The 24,908-nt window shown below is 42.3% G+C and overlaps 1 protein-coding gene across 7 annotated transcripts in view; it reads left to right on the plus strand.

The window, feature by feature from the left end:
• The first annotated feature begins 739 nt into the window (after positions 1 to 739).
• The window catches only part of CD244 (CD244 molecule), a 35,060-nt gene continuing 10,891 nt past the window's right edge, over positions 740 to 24,908 (plus strand). For 6 of the 7 annotated variants that reach the window (XM_033195699.1, XM_033195696.1, XM_033195700.1 and 3 more), the window contains exons 1-3: positions 740 to 1,026; positions 23,510 to 23,827; positions 23,910 to 24,200. In XM_033195699.1, the coding sequence (XP_033051590.1) occupies positions 966 to 1,026; positions 23,510 to 23,827; positions 23,910 to 24,200 (670 nt within the window). In that variant the 5' untranslated portion in view covers positions 740 to 965. The remainder of the gene's footprint in view (positions 1,027 to 23,509; positions 23,828 to 23,909; positions 24,201 to 24,908) is intronic. The other variant, XM_033195698.1, reaches the window with a different exon arrangement.

Raw genomic sequence — 24,908 nt, forward strand, 5'->3', positions numbered from 1 at the left:
GTGCCCTATGCGAAACAAATTCTATTTTTTTTTTTTTTTTTTGAGACGGAGTCTCGCTCTGTCACCCAAGCTGGAATGCACTGGCCAGATCTCAGCTCACTGCAAGCTCCGCCTCCTGGGTTCACGCCATTCTCCTGCCTCAGCCTCCCGAGTAGCTGGGACTACAGGCGCCCGCCACCTCGCCCGGCTAGTTTTTTGTATTTTTTAGTAGAGACGGGGTTTCACCGTGTTAGCCAGGATGGTCTCGATCTCCTGACCTTGTGATCCGCCCGCCTCGGCCTCCCAAAGTGCTGGGATTACAGGCTTGAGCCACCGCGCCCGGCCAACAAATTCTTATGAAACAAATTTAACTTACATGTGCTTAAACTTTGGTGTCAACTTGCATGGAATCCCCAGGTTTGTTAGATTTTTCTAGTGCTTCCAGCCCTTAAGTCTCTTCCTATGTTCTCTCAGCTACTCCTCCTCTCCTTCAACACTGTTGGCCGCTTATCCAGGGCCCTATTTTTCAGCCCACTTCCTCTCCATCCCCTCTCCACTCCACCTCCACAAAGTCTGTTGGAATGGAACAGCCGAGGATACTGGCTGTTTGGCCCCCATGTGGGTCTCTCCACATAGGATTCAGAGAATTGGAACATTTCTTGGGCTGAAGCAGACAAAGGGATGCAGTTTTGAAACTGGCTTTGTGAGTCACTGTGAACATCAAGCACCCTCCCACTTGAGGTAAGCTTCACCAACTTGGCTTGTGGGAACTGTCAGACCAGCTCCAGGCGCTGGGGCTTTCTCAGTGGCCTTGTCAGCTCACAACAGGTGTTAACAGCCTCTAATTGAGGAAACTGTGGCTGGACAGGCTGCAAGGCAGTTCTGCTCCGCATCGTCCTCTTGCTGACTGGAGACTGCTGAGCCAGTGCACGGCACAGCGTCTGGTGGGGGTGGAGGGGCTGGCCTGGCCCCTCTGTTCTGTGGAAATGTTGGGGCAAGTGGTCACCCTCACACTCCTCCTGCTCCTCAAGGGGTATCAGGGCAAAGGTAAGGAGGTCCTGCCTGGTGTGGGGCGGGGGACTCACATGATGGACTAGGAGCTGTGCCCCTCAGGGAGATCAGAGCCATATCTCCCTGATTGTGCCACATACACATTCATCTGGAACTTGACTCCGAGCAGCTCCTGACAGGTCTGACAGTCTAAATCAGACAGGACAGGCTGGCAGTGCACTGGGGGGTCTGTGAGAGGGGCATCTGGCTCTGCTGCCAGCAATCCAGGAAGTCTTGGGTGAGGAGATTCCTTCCCACTGGCTTCAATTTACCTTTCCATGTCATGGAGAGAGAAGCCTCCTTCCAGCTGCCTGTAAAGATGAAGAAAATTGCATCCTCCAATTGTGGCATGAGAGAAGAGAAGCAGTCCCAAGGAAGTGGTTGGTTCTGGAGCTCATAGACAGACAGATGGACCCCTGAGGCAGGAAAACTGAGCCCGAGGAGGGGAGAGCAAGGCCAGCAGCCAGGAAGAGGCTGGATGGCATGGTTCTTCATCTCCCTGGCTTCTTCAGCCACCCAGATGCCACAGGAGCCTGGAAATTATTAGAGACACATTGGGCTGGGGCAGAAGAAGGAGACAATATGAGGAAGCTCCACAGCAAACCTAAAGCTGTCAGCCAGGCATGGAGCCATCTAACATTTACTCCCGGGGATCCCGGTTGAGGGCTGCTCCCCTCTTTCTCCAGTCCTGGGGTCCAGCATGCTCTGAAACCTGGATCTCACATTTAATTTAATTTAACTAATTTATTTATTTAATTTTTAATTTTTATTTATTTATTTATTTATTTTTTGAGACGGAGTTTCCTTCTGTCACCCAGGCTGGAGTGCAATGGTGTGATCTCGGCTCACTGCAACCTCTGCCTCCTGGGTCCAAGCGATTCTCATGCCTCAGCCTCCCGAATAGCTGAAATTACAGACGCGTGCCACCACACTTGGCTAATTTTTGTATTTTTATTAGAGACCAGGTTTCACCATGTTGGCCAGGCTGGTCTTGAACTTCTGACCTCAGGTGATCTGCTCACCTTGGTCTCCCCCAACCAAAGTGCTGGGATTACAGGTGTGAACCACTGTGCCTAGCCAGGGTTCTGCATTTTAGATCAGTGACTCTGCAGGAGCTTCACAGGAGTGGAGAGCGTGGAGTTAGAGGAGGGTACACTCTGGGCACAAAGAGGGGAAACTGAGGCATAGTGTTGTGTGGGTTCAGGGCCGGGTAGAAGCCCCATATGCAATAAAGTCCCATGCCCAGGTACTCAATTCAGTTACTGAGTCTCTGAGCATTCTTGTGTCCTTCAGGAAGACACAGTCAAAGCTCAGGTGGACTCAATATTTGTAAGGATGCAGGCAGCCTAGGGCAGAGTATGATGAGGAACAGGGAGCAGGGAGGTAGGTGTGGAGCCTGCAGCTCTTGTGGGTGGGTTGGGGGGCCCAGTGGCCCAGGATTCTGGTCAGGAGAGCTAGGCTGGAACCTGGTCTAAGGCACCTTGAAAGCAGCTCAGACAGCTGAAGGAGGACTGATGGGATTGGTGCCTGGCTGTGGGGATGAGAGTAACAGAGAAGCTGAGGTTATGACCCTGAGGTCCTGAGCCTGTGTGACAGAGGGTGATGCTCCCTCCACCCCCATTCCCAGGGTTTCAGCGCCATAGCTGAGCTTGGCTATGCTGGCCCTTGTGAAGCTGGTGAGTGACTCGTTAGGCACAGGGAGGGATGGACTTGGGTCTTCCTGAGCTGCTTCCCCCTCCAACCTGGGTCTGTGGGGCTGGCCTGGCGTAAGTTAACTGAAGCTGCTCTGTTTATGTAATTTTTAAACTTTTTAGTTTGAAATAATTGTGAAGTTCCAGGGAAGCTGCAAGAATAGTTCAAAGGATTCTTGAATTTCTTTCATCTAGATTCACCAGTTAATATTTTATCATATTTACTTTATTTCTCTTTCTCTAGCTGTATGTATATGTGTATATAAATGTATAATAATTTTTGCTGAACCACTTGAGAACAAGCTGTGACATTATGTCCCTTTACTCCTAAATATTTTAGCACTTACATCCTATGAACAAAGACATTCTCATGTTAGTACAGCACAATTATCAAATTTAGTAAATTTCACATTAATACCATCAAATATGCTGTCCATATTCACATATTAACGATTGTCCCAAGAATATGCTTTATTTATTTATTTTTTGCTGACCCAAGATGCAATCAAGATCATGTATTACATTCAGTTTTTATGTTTCTCATGTTCAGTCTATGACCATACTTTAGCCTTTCTTCATCGTTCATGATATTGCATTCTTGAAGAGGACAAGCCAGTTGTTTTGTGGAGGGTTCCTTAATCTGGGTTGTCTGATGTTCCCTCATATGATTCAGGTTATCATATGCATTTTTATTTATTTTTATCATCATTATTGTTATTTTTTAGAGATGAAGTCTCGCTCTGTTGCCCAGGCTGGAGTACAGTGGTCCTCGCTGTATGTATATGTGTGCATAAATGTATAATAATTTTTGCTGAACCACTTGAGAACAAGCTGTGACATTATGTCCCTTTACTCCTAAATATTTTAGCACTTACATCCTATGAACAAAGACATTCTCATGTTAGTACAGCACAATTATCAAATTTAGTAAATTTCACATTAATACCATCAAATATGCTGTCCATATTCACATATTAACGATTGTCCCAAGAATATGCTTTATTTATTTATTTTTTGCTGACCCAAGATGCAATCAAGATCATGTATTACATTCAGTTTTTATGTTTCTCATGTTCAGTCTATGACCATACTTTAGCCTTTCTTCATCGTTCATGATATTGCATTCTTGAAGAGGACAAGCCAGTTGTTTTGTGGAGGGTTCCTTAATCTGGGTTTGTCTGATGTTCCCTCATATGATTCAGGTTATCATATGCATTTTTATTTATTTTATATCATCATTATTGTTATTTTTTAGAGATGAAGTCTCGCTCTGTTGCCCAGGCTGGAGTACAGTGGTCCTCGCTGTATGTATATGTGTGCATAAATGTATAATAATTTTTGCTGAACCACTGCAACCACTCGGCTCACTGCAACTTCCGCCTCCCCAGGTTCAAGTGATTCTCCTGCCTCAGCCTCCTAAGTAGCTGGGACTACAGGTCCATGCCACCATGCCTGGCTAATTTTTGTACTTTTAGTGGAGACAGTGTTTCACCATGTTGGCCAGGCTGGTCTTAAACTCCTGACCTCAAGTGATCTGTCTACCTCTGCCTCTCAAAATGCTGGGATTCCAGGTGTATGCCACTGTGCCCAGCCTATTATTATTTTTTAAGAGAAGATCTTGTTCTGTTGCCCAGACTGGAATGCAGTGGTGTGCTCACGGCTCACTGTAGCCTTGACCTCTCAGGCTCAAGCCATCCTCCCACCTCAGCCTCCCTAGTAGCTGGAACTACAGGTTTGCGCCACCATGCCTGGCTAATTTTTTTTTTTTGTAGAGACAGGATTTCCCCATATTGCCCAGGGTGGTCTTGAACCTGATTCTCCCAGCCAACTGCTGCCCGCTGCCTCCTTGAGGCCGGAGCCAACCCCAACCAGCCAGACCAGGCAGGGTGCACACCCCTTCATGCTGCTATGGCTGCTGATGTTCGGGAGGTCTGCCAGGTTAGCACACACTGAGGTCCCTACAGGGAATGGGGCGAGCTTACAAGTAAATGTCCATTCCTCAGAATGGACAACTGAAACCTGAATTTAGGGTCCAAAATGAACTTTAGGGCCCAGGCCTATTCTGTCCCTCTTTCAGACAGAGGGGCAGAATCATGGGGTATGTGTACGTAACTCTAGCAGATGCTGTCAAACTGTTTTCCAAAGTGGTTGGACCAAATAGTGCATGAGAGTTCCATGCTGCTTTGGGGCCACTGGCTTTTGGTTCTGAAGGTCTGCAGATGGAAAATGAAATTGTGGGAATGTGGAGCTTGGCAAGAGGCCAAAGGCAAGGGAATTATAGCTCTGGGATTTCTCCGGTATCCTGCGTGAAATTCTGACAATGGAGTCATTTTTAGGAGTTATGTGAGATGCATTGTTGAATTAATTAATTTAAATGAATTCATGAAGCCCTTGCTTGGGTTGCTCATTTTGCTGCTGTGATGTTTGAATTTCTTGTCTATTCTGGATATTAGTTGCCTGTAGGATTCATAGTTTGTAATTTTTTTTCTATTCTATAGGTTGCTTTTTCACTCTGTGGATTGTTTCCTTTACTGTACACTTTTTTTTTTTTTAGTTTGCTATAATACTGTTTGATTATTTTGCTTTTGTTACCTGTGCTTTTGAGGTCTTATTCATAAACTCTTTCCCCAGCCCTTATTATGGTCCAAGAACTATGCAAGGTTTTGTGGGGGAAACAAAGATGAAACAGATGTCTATTCTACCCTTAAGAATCTTTCAGACAGAGGAAAATAGGTATGTATAATTACAACTATAAGGGAAGATGGAAATGCTACATGTCATTAACAGGCAAGATACATTTAGAATAAAAAAGGAGCTAAGAAGATGAAGATTCCTTCTAGGTAGCAACACTGGAGAACTGGCCTTGAAGAATAAATAAGAGTTTAGGAGGTAGGTACAAAGTAGGAGGACAATTGAAGCAGAGGAAAGAGCTCAGAAAAGCCAGGGATGCGTGAGGTTTGGATGGGAAACAGGAAAGGCAGATGCACTTGTTATCATGGAGAAAGAGTATGACATATGAGATGATTTGGTTAACTAATGCAGAGTGGGACTTGGGCTAGGTGAGTTTTGACAGAGGTAAGCAGGTTGCATTACCTGACGAAGGGAGTTAATATGGTCAGTATGAAGCTAAATAGAGAGGAAGAAAGAAATGGGATGTGGGCCCTATAGGATACTTTATCTATCTTATGATTTTGCCCTAAAGCTGGATTGCCCCCGTACTTTTGGAATCTCACTGGGCTCTATTTGCTTAGTTCCTAGCAGGTACATTTTTGATGCCTTCACCCCACGCTTGGTAGCACAAGCCCTAGCTGAGAAAACGTTAACATCTATTTGTTGACTGGTGGAAGTTCCACTTGCTCTGAGACCCTTCTGTGCTCCTTCTCCCAGGTGCTCAGGCCCCACACTTTCCTCCGACTGGCAAGTCCAGGTTGGAGGAAGCTGAACTGACTCAGAGCTCTGCACATGGGCTCAGGGCTGAGTGAGACTCACTGCTGCTGGATTAGATTGTCTCCTTCACCATCCTCCGTACTTGTGTCCTTGACCATCCTCTGTTCTTCCTGAGGCTGCAGTGGAGTTAACCATCTGCCCTTTACCCTCCCTTTCAGAGTTACTAGTTCACCTCATCCGTTCTTAACCACCGGAAAGAGGCCCCCAAGGCTGCCGAGCAGTAGCAACAGCAGTGGCAGGGGCCCAGGGGCCTTCCTGCACTGTGGCCTCTTTCCTCTAAACAATTTTCACTTGTAGGGTCCTCCTCTATGCCTCGCCAAATGTGTGAGAACTTGCGTTGAAGTTATGTTTTCATACTAGCATTTCATCTCCCCTGTCTGGTGTGTGTACTCCCCTGGTACAGAAACTGAGGTCTTTTTGTATCAGTCACAATACCCTGGACATAGTGACTTGTCTACTTGCCTTTTCACCGTATCTGCTCTGCATCCCTGCTCCAGCACCACCCCTTCCAGGCCGTCCATGGAAACTCATTCCAACCATCTTCCTTCTTCCAACACTGGACTGTTGGGGGCTACAGGAGAAAATTCAGCAACAAAGAGCGGCTACAGATTCATAATCTCCAACCCCAGCTGGACTCTCAGTGTCCTCAGAATCCTCATTTCTGGCCCATAACTTCTCCTACTTCCCAAAAGGTGGGATAATTCCACACCTTCGTCATCTCTTCAAGGCCCTGTTCCACTATCCCAGCCTCCACAAACCAACAACCTCCTTCTTTAAGAAAACTGAAGCACAAGTTAGGGATTCTGCCAACCTTGCTAACAATTCTCCAGTGTCAATGTACTTCATCTACTACTGTAAATGACCACATTGGCCTCTGCTGAGGGCAAGAGTGCCCTTGCCCTGTCCTTGAACAATACTTTCCTATGTGCTCAGGGCACCAGAGCTTCTTTCAGAAGTCATCTGGGACCTGCTGTCCATGAAGACATCCCTGATCTTTCTTCAGCTGCTCCTTTTCTACGGGCTTTCTACCTTTAGCACAGTTTTCTTCTAGTTAAAAAATCAAACCAACAAATCAAAACAACACCTGGTGTTCTCTCTAGCTCCTTTTTATTTGCAGATAAACCAGTCTTAAGTGTATAAACTAATATAATATTACATAAAAATAAAATATAATGGCATAAGTTTTTTAAAAACCCTAAAGGCAGTATAGCATGAGGACTGTAGATCACACACTTCGTTCTTTAAGTATTTAGAAGTCTATGGCTGGGAGTGGTGGCTCATGCCAGCACTTTGGGAGGCTGAGGAGGGTGGATTACTTGAGGTCAGGAGTTCAAGACCAGCCTAGCCAATACAGCAAAACCCTGTCTCTACTTAAAAAAAAAAAAAAAAAATTAGTTGGGGGTGGTGGCAGGTACCTGTAGTACCAGTTACTCATGAAGCTGAGACAGGAGAATCACTTGAACGAGGGAGGCAGAGGTTGCATTGAGCCGAGATTGCGCCACTGCACTCCAGTCTGGGTGACAGAGAGTGACTCCATCTAAAAACAAACAAACAAACAAACAAAAAAGAAGTCTAGGCAATAACTTAACCATTTTCCTGTGTGATTCCTATTCAGTTTTATAATAGCAGAGCACAACCTTCTTCTACGCAGCACTCTACATTCTGATCTACTGGTGGATTATATGGGAGTTTACGTTATTATTCATTATACAGTAACTTTATATTTAAGTACCTTTTAATATTTGTGCTACCTCTCACAATTTTATAAACGATAAAAATAAAATAAAACCACCACAAAACACCTAAAAATGAAACTCATGTTCCATCACCCCACTCTCCAAACCTGCTCTGTCTTTACCAGACCCATAAGCCACACATGTGTTGTGTGTTCCCCTAAACATGCTACTGCTGTGTCCACAATAACCCCCTTCCCTGTTCCTTTCTGCATCCACCAGGCAGGCCTTGGCTTTTTCTTTCAATGGCAGCTCCCACCCACCTCCTCCAGGCAGCCACTCCTAATTCTGCAGGACAGCGGAAAACATGCTTTCCTTATGCTTGCCTTACATCCTGGGCACACATCCATAGCACATTCCATATTGCATTTCAGTTGGCTGTTTTAGGTCTATCTTCCTTTTTCACTTTTTTTTTTTTTTTTTCGAGACAGGGTCTTTCTCTGTCACCCAGGCTGGAGTGCAGTGGTGCAGTCATGGCTCACTGCAACCCCTGCCTCCCAGGCTTTTCTGATATTTAGCTAAGAGTTGGGTTTAGCTGAGATGAGTGAGGAAATCTACAAATTCACTTGCTATGGTAATGTTTCCACAATGGCAGGTCATACTTTGCTTTTATCAAAGTACATCTTAGTTTAATGGTCAGAACACTGCAGTGAGAGGTAGTCATTACTCCTTTTCTATTTTTTTAATAGAGGTATAACTCACAATTGTGTGCACAAAGTTTAAATCAACAACTTCATGAACTTTTATATGCGTAAGTGCATATTCACACTACCCACATCAAGATGTAACACATTTCTAGCACCCAGTTGTTCCTTTTTGCTCCTTCAAGTTGATAACTGCCCTCCCGCAAGGGTAACCACATTCTAACCTCCCTCACCATAGATTAGTTTTTCCTGACTTTAAACTTTATATCAATGAAATAATTCACTATGTACTCTTTGGAGTCTGGCTTCCTTAACACTCATCATTGTGGTGAGATCCATCCACATTATTGCCAGGAAAAGTAGCTTTTCTTTTTCATTGCTGTGTAATATTCCATAAGACTATAACATGATTTATTTGCTCATCCAATTGTGATAGACATTTGGGTTTTTTCTCATTTTGAATTATTATGATTGAAGCCATTATTAACACTCTTGTACATATTTTTAGTGGATATAAACACCAGATTTTCTTTCTTTTTTTTTTTTTTGAGACAGAGTTTCACTCTTGTTGCACAGGCTGGGGTTCTATGGTGTGATCTTGGCTCACTGCAACCTCCACCTCTCAGATTTAAGTGATTCTTCTGCCTCAGTCTCCCAAGTAGCTGGGATTACAGGCGTGCACTGCCATGCCCAACTAATTTTTTTTTTTTGAGATGGGGTTTCACCATGTTGGCCAGGCTGGCCTCCAACTCCTGGCCTCAAACGATCCACCCACCTCGGCCTCTCAAAGTGCTGGGATTACAGGCTTGAGCTGCTTCGCCCAACCTTCAGACCTTTAAATGTTAGCTATTTTGGTGAGAATGCGTAATCTCATTGTTCTCTGATAACTAGTGATGTTGGGCACCCTTTTGCATGCTTATTGGATATTGGATATTCTCTTTCGTAAAATGCCTGCCCAAGTCTGTTGCTTTTTTTGTGGTTATTGTCATCAGTGTATTACTGATTTGCAGTCTATTATTGATTATTGTCATCAGTCTATTATTGATGGAATTCTTTATACATTCTGGATATGAGCCCTTTTTCAAATATATGTGTTGCAAACATTTTCTCCCAGTCTGTGGCTTGCTTTTTCACTCTCTCAATGTTGTCTTTCACCAAACAGAAGTTCTAAGTTTTAGTGAAGTCCAATTTATCAATGTTCTTTCATGGTTAGTGATTTTTTTTTTTTTTTTTTTGTCCTGTTAAAGAAACATTTGTTGGCTGGCTGCAGTGGCTCATACCTGTAATCTCAGAGCTTTGAGAGACCAAGGTGGGTGGATCACTTGAGCCCGGGAGTTCAAGACAAGCCTTGGCAACATGGTGAAACCCCATCTTTACCAAAAATGCAAAAATTAGCCAGTCTCATAATCTGGTCTCAAAATAAACACAAAAATAGATTAAAATGTAAAAATAAAAAAGGAAACATTTGTCTATCTCATGATGTAGAAGATATTCTCTTGTACGTTTTTCTAGAAGCTTTATAGGTTTAGCTTTCATATTTAAATTTATGATTTATTTTAAATTAATTTTTGTATATGATATGAGGGAGATATCAAGGTTTTTTTCTTATATATATCAATTTGACCCAGCACCATTTATTGAAAACATCAAATATGTGTTGGTTTGTGTGATATTGTGAAATATATATTTGTTTTTCAACCTCCTTTCCTAACATACAACTCCTAAAAGTTTTAGAAATTCCAAAGTGATGTGTTTTTGTAGGCTAATGAAGTGACTGATGGCTAGCAGGCTGTAGGTAGCTTCGGGACAGGGGCCCGTCACCAGAAAGACCAAGGCAAGTTAGGAATATTGGACTCTGAGCCCATTCCCAACCTCTAGGAAAAGGAGAGGGACTGAAGGTTAAGCTGATCACTGATGGCCTGTGGTCAATCCATTCCCACTTATTGAGGCCCCCATAAAAACCCAAAGAACAAGGTTCAGAGAGCTAAACATGTGGAGGTTCCTGGAGGGTGGCATGCCCTGGGAGGGCACAGAAACTTTGTATCCCTTCCCCTACACCTTGCCCTATGCATCTCTTCATATGTACCCTTTGTAATAATCCGGTAAATGTAAGTGTTTCCCTGAGTTCTGTGAGTCATCTAGCAAATTAATTGAACCCAAGGAGGGAATAACGGGAAACCCAGTTTATAATCAGTTGGTCAGAAGCGCAGGTAAAACAATGCTGGAGCTTGCAATTGGTATCTGGTAGATATCTACAGGTAGATAGTGTCAGAATTGAACTGAATTAGAGGACATCCAGTTGGTGTCCACTGAAGAACTGATTGCTTGCTTGGTGCGTGGGAAAACTCCCCACACGTTGGTCACTTCTGTGTTGATTGTTGTGGTGTGAAACCAGAGGAAAAACAGTTAGTGTTTTTTCCCATATACAGGGTCTATTTCTAGACTATTATATTCCATCAACTACTTTTCAATCCTTGCAATACGGAATGCTATCTTAATTTCTGAAGTTTTACAATACATCTCGATATTAGGTAATGAAAACCTAGCTTTGTTCTTCTTCAAGATTGCCTTGGCTATTCTTTGTCTTTTACATTTTCACATAAGTTTTAGAATCAACTTGTTAATTTCTATAAAAATAACCTGCAATAATTTTTATTGGAATTCTATTGAATCTATACATTAATTTAGGAAGAATTGACATCTTAGCAATATTAAGTCTTCCAATAAAAACCATGCTATATTCTTCTGCTTATTTAGCTCTTTAATTTTTTCTCAGAAATCTTTTGTTGCAATAGGTGTATAGGTCTTAAATATTGCTTGTTGAAATTATTTCTATATATTTTAATTTTTTTGTGCTGCTGTAATTGGTATTGTTTTCAAAATTTCATTTTCTATCTGTTTGTACTAACACATAGAAATAAAAATGATTTTTCTATATTGACCTTATACCTAGCAATTTTGCCAAACTGACTTCTACACTCAAATAGTTTTTCATATATTCCTCTGGGTTTCCTATATACACAGGTATATAGTTTGTGAATAATGACAGTTTCACATATTCATTTTTTTCTTTTTCTTTTTTTTTTTTGAGACAGAGTTTTGCTCTTGTTGCCTAGGCTGGAGTGCAATGGTGCCATCTTGGCTCACTGCAACCTCTGCTTCCCAGATTCAAGCAATTCTCCTGCGTCAGCCTCCTGAGTAGCTGGGATTTCAGGTGCCTGCCACCCACCCAGCTAATTTTTGTGTTTTTAGTAGAGGTGGAGTTTCACTAAGTTGGCCAGGCTGGTCTCGAACTCCTGACCTCAGGTGAGCCTCCCAAAGTGCTGGGATTACAGGCGTGAACCACTACACTCAGCCTCACATATACATTTCTAATTTTTATTCCGTTTGGCTATTTTCCTTGTTTTTTTGAACTAGCCATGACCTCCAGTACAATGTTGATTAAAAGAGGTAATTATGGAATCCTTTTTTTTTGTTCCTGAGTTTGCAGGGGCATGGATGAAGCTGGAAGCCATCATTCTCAGCAAACTAACACGGGAACAGAAAACCAAACAGCACGTGTTCTCGCTCAAAGTGGAAGTTGAACAATGAGAACACATAGGCACAGGGAGGGGAATATTACACACCAGGTCCTGTTAGTGGGTGAGGACCAAGGGGAGAGAGAGCATTAGGACAAATACCTAATGCACGTGGGGCTTAAAACCTAGATGATGGGTTGATAGGTGCAGCAAACCACCATGGCACCTGTATACCTACGTAACAAACCTGCACATTTTGCACCTGTATCCCAGAACTTAAAGTAAAATAAATAAAAAAAAAAAAGAGATGGGTACAAATGTGAATGTTTGTTGTTTTGAACAAACCTCTCCAACCACATTTTTCCTCTGCTTCCACATCAAAATAACAACAATCATCAACATAGAAGACTTCCATGACCAAATGCAGGGAGGTGGATTTCTCCTCACAACAAACTGAATAATGGATTCTACAGTGGACACCAGTTGGGTGTTCTCCAATTCAGTTCACACACTAACTGGAGACAGTGTTGGACCACAGAGGTTGGGGGCTCAGTCCCCAACACCGCCCCTCCACCACACCAGTTGTAAGTCTGGGCCTCCAGAACTTCTGACCAACCAGCTTCCACTTGAGGTTCCCATAACCCACTCCTTTGGGTTCAATTAATTTGCTGGTGTGGCTCACACAAACCAGGGAAACATTTATGTTTGCTGATTTATTATAAGAGATATTACAAAGAATACAGATGAAGAGATGACACAGGGCAAGGTATGGGGGAAGGGACACGGAGCTTCCACGCCTTCCCTGGGCACACCGCCTGCCAGGGATCTCCACGTGTTCAGCTATCTGGAGGCTCTCCAAGCCCAGTCCTCTTGGGTTTTTATGGAGACTTCATTTCATAGGCATGACTGACAACCTTGTAGAAATGTGACTGGACAAAAAGGGTATGATTTCATATTAATAGGCTGAGTGGAGAAACTCAGCAAGGCCTGTCTGTTCAGATTCTTCTTGGTCTCTCTGTGCAGCATTTCTTTCTCTAGAATCTGAAGCAGGAACTTCTCTGGAATGAGGGTCTTTTGATTCATATTAGATTAGAGTTGTCTACACTCAGCAATGGTGATCTTCTTGCTGGCCTTGCCATTCCTGGACCCAAAGGGCTCCATGGTGTCTACAATATTCATGCCCCCTTTCAACTTGCCAAATACCACACTCTTGCCATCCATCCATTCAGTCTCTGCAATGTAGATGAAAAACTGGGAACTATTTGTGTTGGGTCCAGCATTTGTCATGTAGAAGATGCCAAGACCTATATGCTTCAGGATGAAGTTCTCATCATCAAATTTCACCCCCTAGATGAACTTGCCACCAGTGCCATTATGGTGTGTGATGTCAACATCCTGGCACATAAATTCTACAATAATCCTGTGAGAGCAGGAGCTCTTGTAATCAAATCATTTCTCTCCAGTGCTCAGGACACAAACGTTTTCTGCTACCTTTGGAATTTTATCTGCAAACAGCTCCAAGGAGACACAGTCCAAGAGTTCATAGTCAACGGCTATATTAATGAACACGGTGGGGTTAACTATGGCTGATAGCAAGAGACTCTAGGTGATGTTGGCACCTCCAAAGCACCAGATATATACATTTTAACACTTTTATTTAATGAACTTACTTTTGACTTTGCTAATTTTCTGTATTGTACATTTGCTTTTTATTTTATTGAGGTTAGCTCTTACCTTTACTTTCTCCTTTCGTTGGATTATCATCATCATCATCATCATCATCATCATCATCATTTGAATCACTATTTCTTTTTCTCTTTGGTCTCTTGAGATTGAATCTTGCATTATTGACTTGCAAACATTCTTTTTTTTTCTAACATACAAATTTAAAGCTATAAATTTCCCTCTAAACACTGCTTTAGCTATGTTGCACATTTGATGCTCATTATCACTTAGCTCTAAATTTTTCTCCAAATTTCATTTCATTTATTCTTTGACTCATGGGTTTTTAGAAATATGTTGCTTATGTTTTAAACATTCAGAGATTTTCCACTTATTTTTCTGTTATTGATTTTTTATTTAATTCTACTCATAATTCATATGATTTCAATACTTTGAACTTTGTTGACACTTGTTTTAATGCATAGCATATGATAATACTTTGGTAACTTTGTTCTCATTGGCTTCAAAGAACATCTTTGTTTCTGCCTTCATTTCGTTATGTACCCAGTAGTAATTCAGGAGCAGGTTTTTCAGTTTCCATGTAGTTGAATGGTTTTGATTGAGTTTGAAAAAGAGGAAATCCTCCCTAACTCATTTTATGAGGCTGACATCATCCTGATACCAAAGCCTGGCAGAAACACAAGAAAAAAAGAGAATTTTAGACCAATATCCCTGATGAACATCAATGCAAAAATCCTCAATAAAATACTGGCAAACCGAATCCAGCAGCACATCAAAAAGCTTATCCACCATGATCAAGTGGGCTTCATCCCTGGGATGCAAGGCTGGTTCAACATACGCAAATCAATAAGCATAATCCAGCATATAAACAGAACCAAAGACAAAAAACCACATGATTATCTCAATAGATGCAGAAAAGGCCTTTGACAAAATTCAACAGCCTTTCATGCTAAAATCTCTCAATAAATTTGGTATTGATGGAATGTATCTCAAAATAATAAGAGCTATTTATGTCAAACCCACAGGCAGTATCATACTGAATGGGCAAAAACTGGAAGCATTCCCTTTGAAAACTGGCACAAGACAGGGATGCACTCTCTCACCACTCCTATTCAACATAGTGTTGGAAGTTCTGGCCAGGGCAATCAGGCAAGAGAAAGAAATAAAGGGTATTCAATTAGGAAAGGAGGAAGTCAAATTGTCCCTCTTTACAGATGACGTGATTGTATATTTAGAAAACCCCATCGTCTCAGCCCAAAATCTCCTTAAGTTGATAAGTGACTTCAGCAATCTCAGGATACGACATCAATCTGCAAAAATCACAAGCATTCCTATACACCAATAACAGACAAACAGAGAGCCAAATCATGAGTGAACTCCCATTCACAATTGCTTCAAAGAGAATAAAATACGTAGGAATCCAACTTAAAGGGATGTGAAGGACCTCTTCAAGGAGAACTACAAGCCACTGCTCAATGAAATAGAAGAGGACACAAACATATGGAAGAACATTCCATGCTCATGGATAGGAAGAATCAATATCGTGAAAATGGCCATACTGCCCAAGGTAATTTATAGATTCCATGCTGTCCCCATCAAGCTACCAATGACTTTCTTCACAGGATTGGAAAAAACTACTTTAAAGTTCATATGGAACCAAAAAAAAAAAAAGCCCACATTGCCAAGACAATCCTAAGTCAAAAGAACAAAGCTGGAGGCATCATGCTACCTGACTTCAAACTATACTACAAGACTACAGTAATCAAAACAGCATGGTACTGGTACCAAAACAGAGATATAGAGCAATGGAAAAGAGCAGAGCCCTCAGAAATAATACCACACATCTACAACCATCTGATCTTTGAGAAACCTCACAAAAACAAGAAATGGGGAAAGGATTCCCTATTTAATAAATGGTGCTGGGAAAACTGGCTAGCGATAAGTAGAAAGCTGAAACTGGATCCCTTCCTTACTCTTTATATGAAAATTAATTCAAGATGGATTAGAGACTTAAATGTTAGACCTAAAACCATAAAAACCCTAGAAGAAAGCCTAGGCAATACCATTCAGGACATAGGCATGGGCAAGGACTTCATGTCTGAAACACCAAAAGCAATGGCAACAAAAGCCAAAATTGACAAATGGGATCTAATTAAACTAAAGAGCTTCTGCACAGCAAAAGAAACTACCATCAGAGTGAACAGGCAACCTACAGAATGGGAGAAAACTTTTGCAATCTACTCATCTGACAAAGGGCTAATTTCCAGAGCCTACAAAGAACTCAAACAAATTTACAAGAAAAAAAACAACCCCATCAAAAAGTGGGCAAAGGATATGAACAGACACTTCTCAAAAGAAGACGTTTATGCAGCCAACAGACACATGAAAAAATGCTCATCATCACTTACCATCAGAGAAATGCAAATCAAAACCACAATGAGATACCATCTCACACCAGTTAGAATGGCAATCATTAAAAAGTCAGGAAACAACAGGTGCAGGAGAGGATGTGGAGAAATAGGAACACTTTTACACCGTTGGTGGGACTGTAAACTAGTTCAACCGTTATGGAAAACAGTATGGCGATTCCTCAAGGATCTAGAACTAGAAATACCGTTTGACCCAGCCATCCCATTACTGGGTATATATCCAAAGGATTATAAATCATGCTGCTGGCCGGGCGCGGTGGCTCAAGCCTGTAATCCCAGCACGTTGGGAGGCCGAGACGGGCGGATCACGAGGTCAGGAGATCGAGACCATCCTGGCTAACACGGTGAAATCCTGTCTCTACTAAAAAATACAAAAAAAAAAAAAAAAAAAAAACTAGCCGAGCGAGGTGGCGGGCGCCTGTAGTCCCAGCTGCTCGGGAGGCTGAGGCAGGAGAACGGCGTGAACCCGGGAGTCAGAGCTTGCAGTAAGCTGAGATCCAGCCACTGCACTCCAGCCTGGGCGACAGAGCGAGACTCCGTCTCAAAAAAAATAAAAATAAAAAATAAAAAATAAATCATGCTGCTATAAAGACACATGCACACGTATGTTTATTGCCGCACTATTCACAATAGCAAAGACTTGGAATCAACCCAAAAGTCCATCAATGACAGACTGCATTAAGAAAATGTGGCACATATATACCATGGGATACTATACAGTCATAAAAAAGGATGAGTTCATGTCCTTTGTAGGGACGTGGATGATGCTGGAAACCATCATTCTCAGCAAACTTTCGCAAGAACAGAAAACCAAACGCCGCATGTTCTCACTCATAGGTGGGAATTGAACAATGAGAACACTTGGACACTGGAAGGGGAACATCACACACCAGGGCCTGTCGTGGGGTAGGGGGAGTGGGGAGGGATAGCATTAGGAGATATACCTAATGTAAATGATGTGTTAATGGGTGCAGCACACCAACATGGCACATGTATACATATGTAACAAACCTGCATATTGTGCATATGTACCCTAGAACATAAAGTATAATAATAAAATAAAATAAAATTACAAAAATACTTTGGTAAATATTGCATGTGCACTTGAAAAGAATGTGTATTCTGCAATTGTTAGGATAATTGTTTTATATATAATTAATATATATATTGGTTTAATGATCTTCAAATTCTTATAGCCTTATTGATTTTTTTGTTTGCTTCTTATATCAGTTAGAGAGACAAGGTAATAAAACCAACTATGATTGTGGATTTACTTCTCCTTTTAGTTCTTTCAAATTTTATTTTATATATTTTAATCTGGTTATATGCATAGAAACTGAAGATGATTGTTTGCTCCTACTTAATAGGTCCTTTTCTAATGAGGACATTTCCTTCTATTTCTGTATATTTTATATACATCTTATGTCTTTTTTATCCCTCATTTTCTCCATTACTGCCTTCTTTTGTATTTAATTGATATTTTGTGCTGCATCATTTTGATTCCCTTCTTATTTCTTCTTCTGTACATTTTGTTTTTTTCTCAATGGTTACCAAAGGTATTACAATGAATACCTTCAACAATATTTTTTGAATTAATACCAATTCCCTATCAATAGTATAAAAAACTCCTATACAGCTCTATCTCCCAACTTTTATTGTCACAAATTACATCTATTTCTATTGCTCTTCACTTCTTGTGCCCGAGTTTCCATTTTCTTTATATGTAAAGAACATCCTTTGGTATTTCCTTTACTGCAAGCCTTTTTGTGACAAATCCTTTCAGTTTTTTATTTTTTCTAAAAATGTCTTTATTTCAGCTTCATTTTAAAAAATTATGATTTTTTGAGATAGAGTCTCACTCTTTCGCCCAGGCAGGAGGGGAGTGGCATAAGTCTTGGCCTTGACTTCCCGGGTTCAAGTGATTCTCATGCCTCAGCCTCCTGAGTAGCTAGGATTACAGGCACATGCCACCACACCCAGATAATTTTTGCATTTTTAGTCAAGATGAGGTTTTGCCATGTTGGCCAGCCTGGTCTTGAACTCCTGACCTCAAGTGATTCACCTGCTTCAACCTCCCAAAGTGCTGGGATTACAGGCATGAGCCACTGTGTCTGCCTTCGTCTTTGAAGTACTTCTTTACCAGTATAAAATTCTAGATAGGCAGTTATTTTCTTTCAGCACTTTAAATATATCATTCCTTGGAAAACCAAACAACGTATGTTCTCACTGATATGTGGGAGTTAAGCTATGAGGATACAAAGGCATAAGAATGATACAGTGGACTTCGGTGACTTGGGGGGAAAAGTGGGAGGCGGTGAGGGATAAAAGGCTATAAATAGAGTGCAGTGTATACTGCTCGGGTGATGGGTGCACCAAATCTCACAAATCACTACTAAAGAACTTTCTCTTGTAACCAAACACCACCTGAACCCCAATAACCTATGGAAAAATAAAAAAAAGATACCATTCCATCATCTTCTGCTTTTTATTATTTTTGCTGAAATGTCAGCTAAGTTGTTTATTTTATAAAGGGAATTTAGTTTTCCCCCACTCTGGCTATTTTACGATTTTTCTATTTATCTTTGGTTTCCATAATGTTTCTTTTGATGTATTGAGAAGTTGTCTTTTGTTCATTGGTTTTTTTTTTTTTTTTGAGGCGGAGTCTCGCTCTGTCGCCCAGGCTGGAGTGCAGTGGCCGGATCTCAGCTCACTGCAAGCTCCGCCTCCCGGGTTTACGCCATTCTCCTGCCTCAGCCTCCCGAGGAGCTGGGACTACAGGCGCCCACCACCTCGCCCGGCTAGTTTTTGTATTTTTAGTAGAGACGGGATTTCACCGTGTTAGCCAGGATGGTCTCGATCTCCTGACCTCGTGATCCGCCCGTCTCGGCCTCCCAAAGTGCTGGGATTACAGGCTTGAGCCACCGCGCCCGGCCTCTTTTTTTTTTTGAGACAGAGTTTCACTCTTGTCGCCCAGGTTGGAGTGCAATGGCATGATCTCGGCTCACTGAAACCTCCACCTCCTGGATTCAAGTGATTCTCCTGCCTCAGCCTCCCAAGTAGCTGGGATTACAGGCGTGCACCACCATGCCTGGCTAATGTTTGCACTTTTAGCAGAGATGGGGTTTTGTCATATTGGCCAGGCTGGTCTCAAATTCCTGACCTCAGGTGATCCATCTGCCTGGGCCTCCCAAAGTGCTGGGATTACAGGCGTGAGCCACCGTGCCCAGCTTGTTGGTTTGTTTTGATCTTGCTTGGGGTTTGTAACACATTTTACAAGTCTATCTTGATGGCTTTTGTCAGTTTTGGGAAATTCTTATGTTATCTCTTTTGCTCAGTTCCTCTTTCCTCTCCCATCTCCTTGCTTTCCAATTACACTTAGTTTAGGGGTTTTGTTTTTGCCATGTCTCAAATATCTCTTACACTCCTTCTTGTGTATTTTTATCCTTTTGTTTTTCTTTACTTCACTCTGGATATTTCATAACAGTTTTCTTTTCTTTTTTTTTTTTTTTTTTTTTTTTTTTGAGACGGAGTCTCGCTCTGTCGCCCAAGCTGGAGTGCAGTGGCCGGATCTCAGCTCACTGCAAGCTCCGCCTCCCGGGTTTACGCCATTCTCCTGCCTCAGCCTCCCGAGTAGCTGGGACTACAGGCGCCCGCCACCTCGCCCGGCTAGTTTTTTGTATTTTTTAGTAGAGACGGGGTTTCACCGTGTTAGCCAGGATGGTCTCGATCTCCTGACCTCGTGATCTGCCCGTCTCGGCCTCCCAAAGTGCTGGGATTACAGACTTGAGCCACCGCGCCCGGCCTTTATAACAGTTTTCTAATTCTCTTTTCAATGGCATCTAAATGGCCTTTTAAACCCTTCAGTTGAGTTTGTTTTACAGTTATTTTACATTTTATTTCTGTAATATTCATTTAATTCTTTAAAAAATCCAATTTCAGGTAATTATTGCTGCGTAATGACCCACTCCAAAATCCAGTAGTTTGAAACAACTACCTATTTAGTTAGTGATTCTGCTAGCTGGCAATTTGGGCTGGGCTTTGCTAGGTGGTTCTTTTGGTTTCCTCTTGCAGCAGTCATGCATGTGTGGTCAGCTGCCAGACCACAGGTGGCTGATTCTTTTATTTATTTTTTATTGTTTTTTGAGATTAAGTCTTGCTCTGTCACGTTGACTAGAGTGCAGTGGCATGATATCTTGGCTCACTGAAACCTCCATCTCCCGGGTTCAAGAGGTTCTCGTGCCTCAGGCTTCCAAGTAGCTGGAGTTACAAGCGTGTGCCACCACGCCTGGCTAATTTTTGTATTGTTAGCAGAGACAAGGTTTTACCATGTTGGCCAGGGTGATCTTGAACTCCCAACCTCGAGTGATCTGCCCAAAGTGCTGGAATTACGGGCATGAGCCACCGCACCAGGCCAGGGGTGGCTGATTTAGAATGGCCTTAGTTGTGTTGGTTTATCTCTGTATCATGTGATCTCTTATTCCCCACCAGGCTATTTTAGGCTTGTTCACATGTCAGCCAGATGAGGTTCCAAGAGAACAAGTAGAAATGTGCAATGCCTTTTCAGATCTAGGCTTAGAACTGGCAGACATAACTTTTGCTGTGTTTCATCATGAAGACCAGCCCAGTTCCAAGAGACAGGGAAATGAACCCCATTTCTTGATGATGGAAGGAGTTGCAAAGTCACATTGCAAGGACATGGTTATTTTTGCATTTGATCACGCTAGTTCTCTGCTGAAATTCTTAAACTTATGTTTTATTTCCTTGAACATATTAGACATGATTACTTTAAAGTTTATGACTGACAACTCTATTATGTAGATGCCCTGTTGGTTGGTTTCTGTTGTCTCTATTCTTGTTTTGGTTTTTGGACATGTTTCCTTTTCTTATACTTCATTTCATTTCGGATATTGTGCACAAAAAATTCTAGAAACAATTTAATGCTCTGGTTGATGTTATTTTCCTCTTGTCATAACTTATATTTGCTTCTAGTGGGTAGCCAGGTTAGGGCTACTAGAGATTCCAGATCATTAGTTCAATCCAGGGTTGTGACGATTCAAAACTGAGCTTCAGTTCCTGCGAGGGCTGTTCATTTCTCGTTCACTCTTACTCTTAGTGTATAGCCCTCTGTGGTACCAACCTCAACACTGATGGATTTTAGGTATACCCACTTTCTAACAGGAGGGGCCTGAACTCCATGTTCTCTTAGTTCCTTGAGTTTTATTGTGAGCTCTGCTCAGCTTCTCAGCCTTTTAGCTGCCATTTATGGAATCAGAAGATGCCTCCAGGGAACAACCGTCAGAAATGTTGGTCTCACCTCTCTGAATTTCCTTCTTCCAGATCTAGGCCCCATAATTTTTCACTGTTTTATAAACTCTCTGATAACTTTAACAATGTGCTTTTACATGTTGCTCCTTTTTTTTTCTAGTTATTTTTAGTGGGAGGATTTGTTAGCAAGTCTTAACCTGGATTTTCATTACATAATTAGAATTCCTCAGATGATTCTTTATATCAACCGTTAAGGGGATGCTGTAGAATGAAAGTGTTCCATTTCCAGATCACAAACTCTCTGGAGTCAGGAATCACGTCTTATACATGAAGAGGCCCTGCCTCTTCAGTGGCTGGATTAGAGTGGGACTCAGTAAGGACTGAATGATTGATGAGGACAGTTTATGTCCTTCTTGTAGGTTTAGTAATGGTTTTTTCCATTCACCTTTGTTCTCAGGGTCTTTGTGCAATATTTGGTAGGTTGACCTGTTCTCATAAATAGTGCTAGGACTGTGGGAGACAGAGACACAGAGATGCACAGCACAGTCTCTACTTTTGAGAAGCTTTTGGTTTGCTAATCGGCAGAGCCAGTACAAGTCATATAAATATAAATGGGAACCTATGTATTTTAGTCTTAGGAACATCAAGATCAAAGAAACATATTTCATCAAACAAATAGTATTACAAGTCCTTTAATTATTTACTTAGTCTCTTGAGAAAATGCCAGGGTGAAGCTGTGACTTGGAGAGAGTGCATTCATAATGCACTGGACATCTAAAAACCCCTCTCTCTCCATTGCTTACTTCTTAATAGTGTCCATTTTAACAGAGCCACTTGTAAAACTCTCTCCATCTCCTATTCTCTCCTCCAAACCCTCCCTGACCCTCCCCAACTCACCCAGAGAGACTTTTTAATTTACTGCACCTACTGGGCCATGCCACATAGATAGCTTCGTTGCTAAAACTGGCTGTAGAAACTTCCAGTTTTGTACACTGCCTGCACTGAATTGCTCCAGGTTGTCACACCCCCATATTCATTAGGTCTCATCCAGATTCATTGACAGGGAAGTGCTGGGATCTACCTGGGAAGTGCAGTTTTATTTTAAAAATTGTTTTCTAGAGAGAAATTTTTGTGGAGACTTTCTGATCACTGAAAAACTGGCAAACATCAATGAGTAGTGGCCAAAATCCAATGTGCCAAGTGCCACGAGAGAGGATTATGTATTCAGCTCTCTGAGAGGACAGTTGAGGGGTCATGAGTTCAGCTTGCAGGGTCATTCTTCCTGGGCCTGACCATTCAGAATTTCTGACAGTCACTACTTTCCATTAGTAGTTGCCTCAGCACTGCTTGGAGGGATTCACATTAGATGTGGTGTTTATAACATCATGGTTAAGAATTTATCCTCTGAAGTCAAACTGCTGTCTTTACAAAGAGTAAACAAATAAGCTGGGTGCAGTGGCATGCACCTGTGGTCCCAGCTACGAGGGAGGTTGAGGTGGAGGGATCACCTCAAGCCTAGGAGTTCAAGGCTGCAGTGAGCTGTGATTGCGCCACTGCACTCCAGCCTGAGTGACAGAGTGAGACCCTGTCTCTGACAAACAAAACAAAAGAAAACAAAAACAACACCAAACTGACTAGGTTTCAGGCTCATCATTCTGTGTAACTTAAGCCAGTTACTTAAGCTCTTTCTAACTCAGTTTCCTTACCTATAAAATGGGGATAAGGGTCATTGTTAAGTTAAATAGTTAAAATGTATAAAACATTTGTACATTTTAACCATTCTATACCTTTTAACTTAAACGGTTAAAATGTATAAAGTGCGAAACCTGCCTGTCACATAGTAAGTACTCAAGATTTTAGCTATTGGTCTATGGGATCCTTCAGACTAGGGACATAGAGCTTGGGGACAAGGGGAGGCAGATGGGGGGATACACTTTAAGGTGTTCCTAGGCTCTGGGCTCCTCGTACCCATCCCCACCCTATTGGCTTAAGGGAAATCACATCCAGCTGCCCACATTGCTCAGGCCTGACACTCTTCCCGCTACTTTCAGCTTGGGTTCTCTTTCCTAGGATGCCAGGGATCAGCTGACCATGTGTTTAGCATCTCTGGAATGCCCCTTCAGTTACAACCAAACAGCATACAGATGAAGATTTACAATGTTCAGTGGAAGATGTGGCTGCCCTCACAAAATGCATTTTGTCAGATATTGCAGTGGGAGAATGGCTCTTCACCTTCCAATACCTTCAACAATAGATTCAGTTTTATAATCAAGAACTTGACTCTTCTCATCAAGGCAGCTCAGCAGCAGGACAGTGGCCTCTACTGCCTGGAGGTCACCAATACGATGGGACAAGTTCAGAGAGCCAAGTTCCAGGTTTTTGTATTTGGTAAGTCTCCAGGACTGCTCATACTGCCCTCTCTGATTCCTGTAGGCCTCTAATTTCTGTATTTCCATGCCTTTCTGATCAGAGTCTCTGCTTCCAGATAAAGTTGAGAAACCCCGCCTACAGGGGCAGGGCAAGATCCTGAACAGAGAGAGGTGCCAAGTGGCTCTGTCCTGCTTGGTCTCCAGGGATGACAATGTGACCTATGCTTGGTACAGAGGCAGCAAGCTGATCCAGACAGCAGGGAACCTCACCTACCTGGAGGAAGAGGTTGACATTCATGGCACGCACACATATACCTGCAACGTCAGCAATCCTGTTAGCTGGGAAAGCCACACCCTGAATCTCACTCAGGACTGTCAGAATGCCCATCACGGTAAGTGGAGCACACTGGGCTATAACAAGGGCTGAAGGTTTGGACCCCACAACCAGGCTCATGTGTAAGACAGACGTGGTATGAGATAAAATCCCTTGGCTTCCTCTCCCAGTGCCTTGTAGCCCTTCCCAGGGGAGTCCTGGCCTCCAAGCACATAGTTCCTGTAAAGCTATCCTACTCTGGAAAAAAAGTTATCCCTATTTCCTTCTGGGAGATGCACGTTTTTCTTCTGCAGAGGGAGGGCATAGTTTTTTGGTGAGTGACAGTCCTGAAATGGCTCCGGAACATTATTTTCTTCCTGAGAGAGGCTGATGGAGAACTGTTCTCTCCTCTTGAGTGATACCTTTCTCCAGGCCACATAGTTCAAGAGCTAACTGTACTGTGCAGCAGTAGCCTGGAGCTGGAGCATGAGGATGATCCCAGGAATACCTAGATGAGTTCTTGGGTTGTTGCTTATGCTCATCCTACGAGTTACCTGAGTTCACTCTCCACAACTTTTTATTATATAAACAGAGACTTCATATGCCAGCAGCATGGGCACTATAGGAAAAAAAAAACATATAGCTCTCATTAATAAGGAACTTATAGCCAAGTAAGGGCAACTAAAATAAGTACTTCTGCACAAAAAATAAACAAGACTGAGGCAGGGTGGGAGCAGTGGCTCATGCCTATAATCCCAGCACTTTGGGAGGCTGAGGAGGGTGGATC

Source organism: Trachypithecus francoisi, unplaced genomic scaffold, assembly GCF_009764315.1.
Source record: "Trachypithecus francoisi isolate TF-2019V2 unplaced genomic scaffold, Tfra_2.0 Lachesis_group5, whole genome shotgun sequence".
Taxonomy (NCBI): domain Eukaryota; kingdom Metazoa; phylum Chordata; class Mammalia; order Primates; family Cercopithecidae; genus Trachypithecus; species Trachypithecus francoisi.